Raw genomic sequence first — 13,938 nt, 5'->3', positions numbered from 1 at the left:
AGACAAAAACGCCCTGTTAAATGTTGAAGTGCCTAACGTGATTTCCCAATGAATTACAGCAAGCATTCCTTTTCTTTTTTGCTTGTAGAAAGCTCACCCCTTTTCATAATTCTTATTTTTCAACTTGAAATTGGGCTCTGCCACTTGAAAGGCAACTAAAGACAGTCAGTCAAATGTTGAAGTGTTTACCAAAATGTCAGCCGGACATTCTCATTTACTATTACAGATAATTCTACTATACCACTACTGCATATTATTATTCTTTTGGCTCAGTAAATAATACATAATAAATAAAAGCTTTATTTTTACCCCGCCTCTCTGTCAGAAGACAATTGAGGCAGTTTACAATTAAAAAGAACACATACAATATCCAATACCCCAATTGTTCCCTCCCTCCCCTAAAATATTATTAAACACATTAACTATTAAAAACAATGCATTGAAATAATCAGAGTGTTTCATGTAATGGCTATACAAATGGGATGCACTGGAGAAGGATAATTAAGTTCAAAACAAAACAGGCTAAAGAAAGAACATATTTAATACATGATTGGGAATGGGTAGGACTAGCACACTACAGAGCACTGGAAACTAGATTTCTGGTTCATAACCTGGAGATCCTATGGTTCACCTTCATTTTTAATATAGAAAAAAATTGCAGGAACTATCAGAGATTTTGCTAACATTGTTTTTGGAAGGTAGTTCTGGGAGGAGATTTTAGGCATAAAGAATAACAAGAGAGAAAGAGAATTATAGAGCTTGTCAAGGGTGGCTGTAGGTTTTATTGCACAAAGGAATAGTGAGTCAAGAAAATTTAGACTAAAACAGCTTACAGAGGAAGGCAGGGACTTCCTTATTTAAAGTTATTTATATACGCTACATTCACTGCTTTTCTCATAGTACAACAAAAACAAAAACACAATAAAATCATAATGGCTTTACACTCAGCAGTCATATATTAATCTTCATCTTTCAAAAATGGACATACCACAGCCTACGCTTTTTGCTGGAATGAGTCCCAAAGGTGCTTTCTCTAGAAATCAAAACAAAGCACTAACCACACTCGCCATGTGATCACAACTGAGCTGAGTTAGCATATCTGGCCTTCCAAGAAAGGTGTGTATGGTGTTACTGCTGAATCAGCCCAAGCACCTACTTGTTCTTTCTGCCCTGCTCTTTCATTCAGCAAGGTTCAATATATAGGCACTTATAGCAATGTTCATTAGGTCCTTTGGCTCTAGGCCCAAACTTCCCTGCTGATATACTCATAAAACACTCTTGCTACTCAGTTGAGAGGTGAAGCCACCACTTCGTTAGGAGCTCTACTATAAGTGGGTTCTTTATGTGGATGAATATTCCGGTGGGTGGAGAACACAGTCGTCCCAAGAAGGGCTTACATTTTACCCTTTTCCTACAGGTATTCAATCTGGAAACCACAAGTTAGCACTTGTTAGCAATTTATTCCACAAAATTAATAAAAAGTTGCAACTAAGCTATTTTTTAAAAAGAAATACTATTGCTAAGGAAGAAGACAATTGTTCTTTAGAATACTGAAAATAGTTTGAGAAAGTTGTCTCTTGGCTTGCTATGATATACAGTATACAGGATTCTTTTGTCTCACTCTCAGGCTTTGATCAAACAGACTCTGCAGGGTTTTAGTGATTGTGGTGATAACCAATAAAAATAGGTTGGCACAGTGTTGTTCAAGTCTGGTATCACCCAGTGTGTGTGTGTATGTGTGTGTGTGTTTTTCAGCTTTGGGGGGGTCAAGGGGGTGGGCCCAAAAAGCCATGCCCTCTTCCTCCCTGCCTGACACCGTTTTACTTGCGAGTAAAGTGGTGCCAGGCAGGGAGGTGGGGTGCACTTCCTTCCAGCCCGATGGCACTTTACTTGTGAGTAAAATGGTGCCAGGCAGAGAGGTGTGGTGTACCAGGCCCTCTTCATGTGGCAGGGAGGTGGAGGTGTGTTTGGCTGGGTGTCACCCCTTTCCTGGGGTGTCACCTGGTGCAATCCTCCCCACTGCACCTCCCTAGTGATGCCACTGGGTTGCCAGAGGAAAATTTGGATTGGCTTAATGCATCAAGAACAGCAATTTGCTTTCATCTTTTGAGAGGAAAAAATAACAAGAGCAAGTACATTTCTATACTGCTTACCGATGTACTAAGCAATTTACAAAGTGTAAACTAATTGCCCCCAATAAGCTGGGTACTTATTTTAGTGACCTACAGAAGGATGCCAAGCTGAGTCGACCCTGAGCCTCTGGCTGATACTGAACTCACAACTTTGTGGTTTGAGAGTGAGTGGCTGCAGTAACCATTGTGCCACAAAAATAAAGGCCTATTGTTTCTATCCAACTTAAATCTTCACTACTCAGAGAGTAGCATGAGAGAAGCATCAGACTTTAAAACAAAAGTGAGTTTAGATGGTCAAAGGTTGAGCTTGTGCATCCTTCCCTTTCAGAGATAAATATGGAGTCCTGGTCTGGGCCTATCATTAGGTAGCATGAAGAAGTAGATCATAGAATCATAGAATTGTAGAGTTCGAACAGACCACAAGGGCCATCCAGTCCAACCCCCTGCCATGCAGAAAATTTCAATCAAAGCATCCCCGACAGATGGCCATCCAGCCTCTGTTTGAAGACCTCTAAGGAAGGAGACTCCACTACACTCCGAGGGAGTGTGTTCCACTGTCGAACAGCCCTTACTGTCAGGAAGTTCTTCCTAATCTTGAGGTGGAATCTGGCGATTTACAGATGGCCCAAAAAGGGCGGTTTGCCAGCACCGTCATTTGCTGCGCTGAGAAGCCCCAGCGGCCAAACCGTGCGACTCCTCGGTGCAGCAAAAAAGAAGCTGCAAAATGCAGCTTCTTTTTGTGTGGCGGAAATGATGCTGCAAGGCGCCAATGGCACACTCGCAGCGTCATTTCCGCTGTGCGACGTGAGGACACTAGGTGTCCGCAACGTCAAAATGGCGGCGCCCGTGTAGAACAGGTGCCACCATTTTGTATGAGCTTGGCGCGTACTAGGGTTAGGGGCATCCGGAAAGGACGCCCCTTTCTAACCCTAGTATGTGCCGAGCACATACTTTCCGGCCGTCTGTAATAAGCCTCTGTTTTCCTGGAGCTTGCATCCATTGTTCCGGACCCTGTTCTCTGGAAAACTAGCTTGCTCCCTCCTCAATATGACATCCCTTCAAATATTTAAACAGGGCTATCATATCACATCTTAACCTTCTTTTCTCCAGGCTAAACGTCCCCAGTTCCCTAAGTCGTTCCTCATAGGGCATGGTTTCCAGACCCTTCATCATTTTAGTCGCCCTCCTTTTGACATGCTCCAGTTTCTCAATGTCCTTTTTGAATTGTGGTGCCCACAATATTCCAGGTGGGGCCGGACCAAAGCAGAATATAGTGGCACTATTACTTCTCTTGATCTAGACACTATACTTTTATTGATGCAGCCTAAAATTGCATTGGCCTTTTTAGCTGCCGCATCACACTGTTGACACATGTTCAACTTGTGGTCTACTTGGACTCCTAGATCCCTTTCACATGTAGTCTTGTTCAGCCAGGTGTTCCCTATCCTATATCTGTGCATTTTATTTTTCCACCCTAAGTGCAGTACCTTACATTTCTACGTGTTGAATTTCATTTTGCTAGCTTTGGCCCAGCTTTCTAGTCTATTCAGATCATTTTGAATTCTGATTCTCTCCTCTGAGGTATTAGCTATTCCTCCTAATTTGGTGTCATCTGCAAATTTGATGAGTATGCCCCCAATTCTGTCATCCAAGCCATTGATAAAGATGTTGAATAGCATTGGGCCCAGGACAGAGCCCTGTGGGACCCCACTGGTCACTTCTCTCCAGGATGAAAAGGAGCTATTGTTGAGCACCCAATGGATGTCATGAAAGGGCAGCATATTTTATGTCTCTATTTTGCTCTTATTATTTTTACTGCAATAGATGGGTAGATGTTTTTATGGGACTTTCTGTCTCGTGTGTCAAATTAACTGGGAAAGCTTTGAACACCATATTCCTAGACTTGGGTCGCCACCTGCTGCTCCACCTCAAGCAGCAAAATATCATCAGTTGGCCTGGCTGTATCTGGATCAAGGGAAGCTACATGAGCTCAACTTTGGAAATCCTAAACAAGCTGTGGTATACAAAGTTCACCTCCCTTCCTCTGTTAGACTGCCCAAACTTAGACTGAGCAGCAAATCATCTGAAGCATGACTTGTCTCCCTCTCTGAAACATAGATAATGAAAATCTGTTTAAGAGTAGCTTTGAATACAATGGTCACAGTCAGATGGCTCAGTGCACTGGTAACTACTGTTTGACTGGCAATGCTAGAGCATTTATGTCTAAAGGGCAAATTGTGTAGGCTTTATGAACAACCACAGCCTATGTCATCTCCTTTTGTTGTTTCCTCTTCATTCATCATGATCCCGCATGCTCAGCTATATGCAGAAATGACTTGTATGCACTTTCCCTTGCTGTGTTGGATTACTGTACTCAAAGCCACGTGCAAAGGGTTACAATTGGGCATGAATGAGTTGTTACTTTGCAATGCTGAAATGCCAAGTAAAATGTCTAGTAATTTCAATTTTAAATCTTTAAATATATGCCAAAGATTAACTGCACAACAACAGTAACACCACTGAGCACTCTTTTATTCTTTTATAGTGTTTAGACCACAAACACATATGATACCAGTACTTCCTAAAGTGACTTAGCAAGAGATCAGCATTGTTTCACCTATATTACAAATACAACTGAGATCGAAAATGGCTTGCCTAAGGCTATCTTAAGTTCATGACCAAACAAAAGTAATTTTTGGACCACAAATCACACAAGCCCCAGACAACATAGCCAGTTACTGTGCAGGCTGGCTGATTAAGAAGCTGTCTTCTAAAACGTAAATTTCCCAAGCTCTGCTCCTGGGTTGTATGATTTGCACTAGGGGTGACTATGCATGCTCTTTAGAAACTACTCCCCCTGATCTTGGATTTACCTCTTTCTCAGAGTAGCAACTGGACTGTGATTTGTGGTGCTAGAAGGCCTAAGGGTTCAGGCAGATAAGAGACACGGTCATGTTATTAATTTGCATTGCAGGCTAAGCTCACAAGTGTAATACAAGACAGCCCATTCACAAACACCTTGGGAGAAAGGAAATCAGATAGTTCCCACAGTTTAGCTATGGCATTGAGTAAATTAACCAATCTCCCTCCTTCCTCCCCCCAAACCCCAAAGGCATGTAGAAAGGCAACGAGGAAAAGACAAAGCAGGGAATCAAATTCAGCACTGCCCCACCTCTGACTTAGTTTTAACTACAAAGCCATCCTTTCTCTGAAATATGCCTCTATGCTGAAAGCTGTAAACACAATGAGCATCCATAAATGAAGATCACATGAAAATGAAATGGGTACTTATTTAATAAAATTGAGCTCTATAGCAAAGAAAAATGGGTCATTAAAAAACAAAACAGGTCTCAAATAGATTCAAAAGGTCACTACGACTGCAACTGTAAACAGTAATTTTACTTTAGAAAATCTGCTGACAGCAAGCATGGCGTAGTGGCTTGAGCACTGGACCAGGGCTCGGGAGACCAGGGTTCAAATCTGTAAACCCACTGGGTGACCTTGGGCAAGTCACACTCTTTCAGCCTCAGAGGATGGCTATGGCAAAGGCAACCCTCCTCTGAAGAAACTTGCTAAGAAAACCCCTTGATAGGTTTGCCTTGTTGTTGTTGTTAGCTGCTCTTGAGTAAGTTCCAACTCATGGCGATCCTGTGGATGAGACATCTCCAAGAATCCCTATGCTCCTCTGCCTTGCCCAGATCCTGCAAGCCCCTGCCCATAACCCCCATGATTGAGTCTATCCATCTGGTTTATGGTCTTCCTCTCTTTCTTCTACCCTCTCCTAGCATTATTGTTTTTTTTTCTAGTGATCTTTGCCTTCTCATTAGGTGGCCAAAGTATGATAGTCTCAATTTGATCATCCTTGCTTCCAAGGACAGCCCTAGTCTGATCGGTTCAAGAACCCATTTGTTTGTCTTGGCTGTCCATGGTATCCTAAGTACTCTTCTCCAGCACCACATTTCAAATGAGTTGATTTTCTTTCTTTCTGCTTCCTTCACTTCCAGCTCTCACATCTGTACATTGAGAATACAATGGCTTGAATGATTCTGACTTTAGTACAGTGCACCCGCATCATACGTGGGAGCACTTTACGCGGCTTTCAGGATACACTGAAAGCCATGCTAGGAGAAGGGGCAGCGTGTCCCATAGGGAATAATGGGGCACGCACCCGTTGCACCACCACACTGCCACATGCATGAGCCCCATTCATTTAAATGGGGCTTGAGCACAGGCAGAATTTGCTTTATGCGGCAGAGGATAAATTAAGCTGCTATATATAGAGAGAGATACTTGTCCTCTCTCACCTAATCCCAGTTGTTGGTTCCAACCTGAGTAGATCCACTGTATGAATGGAAATTTGCTAAATCAAATTATACTTGTTTCATTTATTTAGAGTGGACTGATCAAGTTCCCTTTGACTCAGTGTATTTATTCCAGTTGGAAATTCAGGGCTTTGTGTCTACAGAAGACAGACATCTCAGAATATCTGGCCAAATGCTCAACATCAACAACATGAAGAAGAGAAATCAGGGGCTTACCTTATATATACAAGACTTTGCATTCAAGAAAAACAATTCAATGGTTGCATTATCCTTTAGGTAGGATATGCTTTCAATGTAGAACCTAGAAATGAAACACAGAACACATATAAATGCAGGAAAGAAATTGCAGCCTCTAGGTAAACACACAAGATCCTATCAAATGTATTTATTAAATAAATAAATAAATAAATAAATAAATAAATAAATAAATAAATGCCCAGTGGAATATTTAGGGCTGAGAGAAAAGATTTTTAAAAAGTGATTGTGTTATGACTCCTGAAAAGATTTGTGTGTCCTTTAAGACACGATCATTCAGCACTGTTTTATTTCAGATACTGATTTATATTCCATAAATATTTTGGGATTTATCTCCCCATTCCCTGTCCTTGATAGTTGTGTTGTTTTGTTTCTTAAGAAACAGGTGCATCCTAGTCTGGGAGTAATTGGTTTTGAATTGGCTTTTGTAAAAATGATGAAAGTGAGAAATGACCCTTGAATATAAAATGAAAAGGCCGAAAAACCTTTTACAGGGATGCTGAATCTGCAGTTTTCCATAAGCGTGGTAAAAGTGCAAGCACCTGATACTTTACTCCACATGGTTGAAGGAGGGAGGGAGGAGGGGTAGTTAAGCACAACTGTTATAAAACTGAGATGTGACATAGCTGCTATCTCTTATGGGAACTCTATAGGAGGCCTTGGACAACTTGCCTCAATTGTTTTCAATGTGCCTGCTAATCTTTTAAACTGATTTTCAAAAAAACAGAATGGAGGTAGGGATTGTGTGGCCCTCCAGATGTTGTCTAACTACATCTCCCATCAGCAGTAGCCAATAGTAAATGCCACAAGAGTCTCACTTTTGTTAGAGAAGACTTTTGTAAACTCGTCTCCACAAACCAAGGCCCATCTCATCTCTTTAACAGCAGCACAGCCGCAGCTTCTCTAGTATTTTATTCTCCAGCTACCACCACCCAGTCACATACATCCTGCCTGAACAAACAGAACTCCTGCTTTGTTGCCGGAAGTGCACCAAAGCCACGCTTCAGTCCTAAGGACTGCAGCACAGCTTTGATGCAGATTCTGGCCTCTTAAAACGTGTGTGTCATTTAAACAGCATACCTCCAAAGTGACTCAAAGCAGTGTGAAGTCAAAGGCTTTCATGGCCAGCATCCATAGTTTTTTGTGGGGTTTTCGGGCTATGTGGCCATGTTCTAGCAGAGTTTTTTCCTGACCTTTCGCCAGCATCTGTGGCTGGCATCTTCAGAGAATGTTTGCCTGGAAAAGGACTTGGCTATATATATTGTGTGATCTGGAAAGGCAGGAGTGATTTGCATGTATATTGTTGGTTGCTAATGGCAGTCCTCAGGGTAGTCCTCCTGCCTTTCCAGATCACACAATATATATAGCCAAGTCCAGGCAAACATTCTCTGAAGATGTCAGCCACAGATGCTGGCGAAACCCACAAAAAACTATGACTCAAAGCAGCTTTATTTTGGCTTGTCTATTTGGGCCCTAAGTTTCCCAATTTTTGTTCCAAATGATTTTTTCTTCCCACCTTTTTGATAGCAGTAAAGATGATAATTTGGATGTATTTATTAATTTCTATATCACACTGTTCCTAAAGCAATCATTAAAAGTAACCTGCACTTGATCTCCGTTACAGGTGACATTTCCCTTTTAGGGAGGAAATGAGAATGATGTAAACATACAGTTGGCCCTTCTTATACACAGATTTTTTTATACATGGATTCAAGCATACACGGTTTGAAAATGTTCAAAAAAAGTATACATTTCAAATATCAAACCTTGATTTTCCATTTTTTTATAAGGGACACCGTTCTGCTATGTCATTATATTTAATGGGACTTGAGCATACACAGATTTTGTTATACACAGGGGATCTTGGAACCAAACCCCAGCGTATAACAAGGATCCACTGTAGTTGCCTGAGTGTAAATGGGAAGAACTTATTTCAGTGTTCAGTTCAATCACAATCACATCACCTTTACTTGTCCTCCAAACTTCTGTGTGAAGCTAATAATCTCTTTCTACCTTACAGGAGTGTCATAAATACATGCTAAGATAATATCTATGACTGGCCCCAAATCTCCCATGGGGTTAAAAGTCAAAAGGAAAATTAAATGCATATAACTATTATACAACTATAACTATTATATCTATGAAAGCTCATGCTACCACTTCTTTCTTTCATTTAGTCTCAAAGGTGTTACAAAAACTCTTTCTATACTGATTTTTCAGACTAACATGGCTATGTCTTTGAATACTATCAGACTGGAAGGTGTCATAAGTTTTTTCTTGCAGTGCTACTCATAGTATGACAATTGCAAAAAATGGGGGGGGGGGAGAGATGCTGCGCGCCTACTCACTAGAGCAAATGCTTGTTTCGCACACCAGAGGGCAGTATTGTATTTCTTATACCCAAAAGTCTGGCTCATGCTCTTGGAAACTTTAATTATGAGGATAATAAAAATGTGCCCCTCCGGATCTTGTCAGACCACAGCTCCCATCAGACATAGCCAGTGCAGTCCATAGCTAGGAATGCTTGCAATTGAAACTAAGCAACATCTACAAGTCCGCTGATTTTATTGGTACAAGTAAAGATGCATAGACACAAAAGCATAAAAACAGACAAAGCACATCTTCTCCAGATTTCTGTTATCACTTTACAACAACCTCTATCTGTGTCCATCATGAACTTAAACCAATGTTGGCAATGCAGCCGTGATCTGCTTAATGAGATTTTTGGAGAAGGTATCTCGATTGTGAGGCCACCAGTTCTTCAGCCACAGAATCAAATGTGGATAATTTTCGCTCTGAGCTATGCAATTTAAAAAGCCAAATGCTTTTCTCTTGACATTTAATATCATGTAGATTACTACTATATTCTGTATTAATTTCCAGGTGGCTTAACACAGAAAGAAGCTAGGCTTCTACTTATTGTATATGGAAACGTAATGGGTGAAACAGGTGACAACAGTATCTGTAGTTGGTATTTTCAAGGAGCTTGCCAAATCAAATGGTCTTCCTTGTTTGAAGTTTGCATCTCATTGTCTCCCAGTCTGTTACCTTTCCTAAACAGTTGCCTCTCAGTTTGCTAGCCCTCTATTGCCCCATTCTAGGTCCACCTCAGAGATGCCTCTGTTCATGATCAGGCTTCCCTTCTGGTTGATTCTTCTGAAGGTTATGTGTATCACTGGCATCATGGAGAGGAAATCAGCCAGATTTGGACTGTAGTTCTTGAACACAGAATCACCACATGTTCTGCTATCATAATTTGCCAGAAGGCTGTATTGATTACATAGGCAGACTAAAGTACAGTGGGAATTCCACCTAGACAGGACCTCCAGACAATGTTCAAACAGCCCGCACAGGCTTTCCTGACTGAATTACACTCTGTTTTCTAACACATACAATTTCTTGGCAAATGGGAAAAAAATAACCCTGTTGCTGACCTGCTAAGTAAGCAGCTGGAAAGGAAGTGCAAAACCCAGTAAAAACCTCTTTGGCTTCTCCCTCTGAGAGCAGAACTTTCTACCGGCTTTAACATCTACCTAGCATGTCAGTCTTCAGGGGGAAAGGAGAGTGTGATCCCTCTTGTGTTCAGTCCTATTCTCTTTCCTTCTCCAAACACCAGTAATCAGAAATAATGATGGGCAATTTAGCCTGAGTATGCCAGAAATTGCATGCTGGAAAGAAAGCATCTTGTCTGTTTTCTTTCAGTCACTGTGGAGGCTGAACACAACTCGACAGAAATATGTGGGGTATGGGAATGCTGGGTGATGGTAGATTTTTATCCTCAAGCATTAAAGCTATTTATCTGACCTTAGCTAAAATCTTCATTCTCAGCTGCTTCTATATAACATGATTCTCTGCACATTTGCTTTACACCAAGGTCATCCTTGTCATTCACTCCCAATACAATCTAAGTAACTGACAAAGGAAAGAATTATGGGAAGTAGAAGGCACTCACACTGTTGAGCCAGAATCAAGGAAAAATGTGAAGGAAACTGGTTCAAGGTGTATGTAAACCAGTCTCCAGCCTTCTATCATACTCACCAATAAAGACTGTGAAAACCACAATTCAAATAGTATATTTGATTGTACAGTTAGCCTTCTTTATCCACAGATTTTTTATGCATGGATTCAAGCATCCACGGACTGAAAATATTTGATATATATATATATATATATATATATATATATATATATTCCAATAAGCAAATATTGATTTTGCCATTTTATATAAAGGACACCACTTTACTATGCCTTTGTATTTAATGGGACTTGAGCATTTACGGATTTTGGTATTCATGGGGGGTCCTGGAACCAAACCCCATCGGATACCAAGAGCACACTGTATTTCTTTTTTTTTTTTCCTTTTCTTTTCACATATAACAAAATTGACTGGCTGGTCAGTTGTCTTTTAAAAGAATTAATGGGATTTGATTTCTGGATGCCAGAAAGACAGGTTGAGGATCTGTAACTATGGTTCTACATGTGGTCATCTGTGAAATCACACAAATGAGTTATCCTGTGCCAGCACAATGTATCATTTGGTGGAATGTTTTAGAGCTCTTACATAAGCATTTTGCCAGTGACCCTGCCCACTCTCTGGGGTGACTTATCAGCTCATGTTCTACTTAAGCCCTCAGTCCATGGATGCCAAAGCAGCAGCCAAGGATCTAAGGAATTTCAGGACACAACGAGAGGAGGATGGGCAGAGTTGTGTGATTTCACAAATGACCAGTTGAAGAACTACAGTTACAGGTAAGCAACCTGTCCTCTTTCTTTGTGAGCTCTGTGACTCATACAAATGGGAGACCAGCAAGCAAACAGTCACAGGAGGGAGTATCATGCCACATAGGAGAAAAGCATAGCCCTCCTCAATGCAGCCTCCATCTGTGACCCCAAATCCAAGGGATAGTGAGAAACAAAAGTGAGCAATCTGGTTCATGTGGCAGCTCTGCAGATGTTATGGAGAGGAATCCCCTTCAGGAATGTAGTTGAAGCTGCAATCACTGTAGCTGGATGACTTCTCACTTGGGCAGAGGGTGACTTGCCTATTAGCTCATATGCCAGATGGATAGTTGATGAATGAATGAATGAAACTTTATTTCTATACCGCCGTTCCTACGATCACGGCGGTTTACAACATGTGATGAAATACAAAAATACAAAATACAACACAATAATCCCCCCATGTTAAAACAATACAAAAACAACATTAAAATCCATCATTCATTCCAATAGTTAAAACCAATTAAAAACAATAAAACAATCCAAATACAATCCAAAGCAATCACCCATGCAATTGATGCAATTAGAGATGATGTGTTTCTAACACAGACCGTCCCTTCTTTGTAGAGAGTGATTGAGGAAATGACTCTGAAGGCTAGGGCCCTACAACATCCAGGCAGTTAAGGAAGAGCTCTGGAAGAAAAATGTCTTGACTGAGATGGATAGGAAACAGGACTGTCAATGAGAAGGAAATATCCAATCTAATGAATGTGAGGTTGATCCCCTCACAAATCACACAACTTCATAGCTCTTCTGTCCATGGTGGCTGCTACTAGAAAAGCTTTCCACCAAATGAGTAATCTTAAGACAAAGGAAGCCATCTCCTCTAAAACCATTTTAAAAAGGCCTCATTCTAGAAGGGTGTAACGTCCTGTAATCATTCAAGAACCCCCTGACTAGTAGATTTGATAAACAAGAAGTGCTATGATATGGCTACAAGGTAATGTTTAATCTGAGACAGGAAGAACAACTGGATAAGGACACCAGAAGGTCCAACACATGAGAGACTGTGGCATCTTTTGGAGAGGTCTTCTGAAGCCAAAAACATTCAGAGAATTCGATCCACTTATAGTTGTAAGGGTACTGAGTGGATAGCCTTTAGGTTCAGCAACAATTTGCTGGAGTTAGGGGTTCAGGACCCCCATGAAAGTGGAAAAACTGCAAATAAAAAAATCACTATTTTTTTTAACCTGATAGAACACTTCTCTAGGAATCTCTAGGTCCTGCAGTGCAACTCTATAGTCAACATCTATTAGAAGCTGACCTTAGAATTGCACTGGAGGACCTACAAATGTCTTGAGAAGTGTTATCTCTAGGAATCTCTAGGCCCTCTGCTGCAACATTTGGCAGATATTGACCATAGAGTCATGCTTGAGGACCTAGAGAGAACATATTAATCAAACCGAATAATCAAATCCACAGAAGTCAAAGCTGCAAATGTGGAGGGCCAACTGTACATGGAAAACATATGTCCTACCAATGAGCTATAACCTCCCCTCCTTTGGTGATCTAGCTTCCTATTTTCCAAGATGGGGACTTCCTGAGTCACAGATTACAGACCTTTGAGACCTATGGCTCAAAGCTAAAGTGGATATTAGCTATCAGAACAAAGTTAGAAAAGCTTGCCATGATACATTTTGAGAGCTGACTTGACCAAGCAGATACTCACCTGACACAAAAGTACAAAACAACCGGTCCAGACTTTTTTGGGAAGTCATGTTCCAGCACTCTCCGGTCCAGCTGAAGCCAGTTCAGATGACCCCTGGTAACAGAAAGGGAGGGAGAAGGACGTAGTGAGCTGAGTGCATAGAATGGCAACAATAGGCTTCAGCCAGAACTTGGGAAAGTCATATTTTAGATTACCACAACTACTAGAAGCCATGCTGTTAGTTGGATTCTGGGAATTGTTGTCCAACGAAGTAAGGGTTCCAAGTTAGGGATTCATTCCACTGCCCATGGTGACTCAGAGTATAAAACTGAAGTCACACAGAATAGAAAGCTGCTTTTCTTAGATGATCATGCAGTACTTGAAAAATACACAAAATACTGCAGTGGGAACAGTGGCAGCATCATTTCATGCTTAAATGTTTAACACATAAAGTTCAACTTGTCAGTGTGAAAACAGAAGATGTACAACGAGGAGATGGAGAACCAAAGAGATAAGTGCTTTTGTCCTTTATTGCAGCCCCACCACCCTTGGTGTGACTATATAATTGAAAGCCTGTCAGGTTTTCCATTAAAAGTCATTAGTGCTAGGAGTTTATATAAGGCCTGTAATATTTCACTGCAGGCTAAAACAGAGCCAAACAATGTCTCAGACTTTTTATTTGCCACCCAGTATGTCTGGAACTGCCTTGCAAATAGAGACTGCCAAGTTGCCTTTCAAGATCTTTTGAAAACACAGCTGTTTCTCTCTCTTGCACGCATGCACACACACATACTCATGCACA

The 13,938-nt window shown here is 41.0% G+C and overlaps 1 protein-coding gene across 6 annotated transcripts in view; it reads right to left on the bottom strand.

Annotated features, from left to right (window-relative positions):
* The window catches only part of LOC149312631 (FERM domain-containing protein 4A-like), a 508,349-nt gene that overhangs the window by 110,841 nt on the left and 383,570 nt on the right, over positions 1-13,938 (bottom strand). For all 6 annotated transcript variants that reach the window (XM_089525042.1, XM_089525041.1, XM_089525039.1 and 3 more), the window contains 2 exons: positions 13,158-13,250; positions 6,671-6,755 (listed from right to left, as the gene is read on the bottom strand). In XM_089525042.1, coding sequence (XP_089381168.1) covers positions 6,671-6,755; positions 13,158-13,250 — 178 coding nt within the window. The remainder of the gene's footprint in view (positions 1-6,670; positions 6,756-13,157; positions 13,251-13,938) is intronic.

Source organism: Sceloporus occidentalis, unplaced genomic scaffold (genome assembly GCF_023333645.1).
Source record: "Sceloporus occidentalis isolate IW3139 unplaced genomic scaffold, rSceOcc1.0.p SCAF_5, whole genome shotgun sequence".
Classification (NCBI taxonomy): domain Eukaryota; kingdom Metazoa; phylum Chordata; class Lepidosauria; order Squamata; family Phrynosomatidae; genus Sceloporus; species Sceloporus occidentalis.
This window is presented reverse-complemented; position numbering and strand designations above follow the sequence as displayed.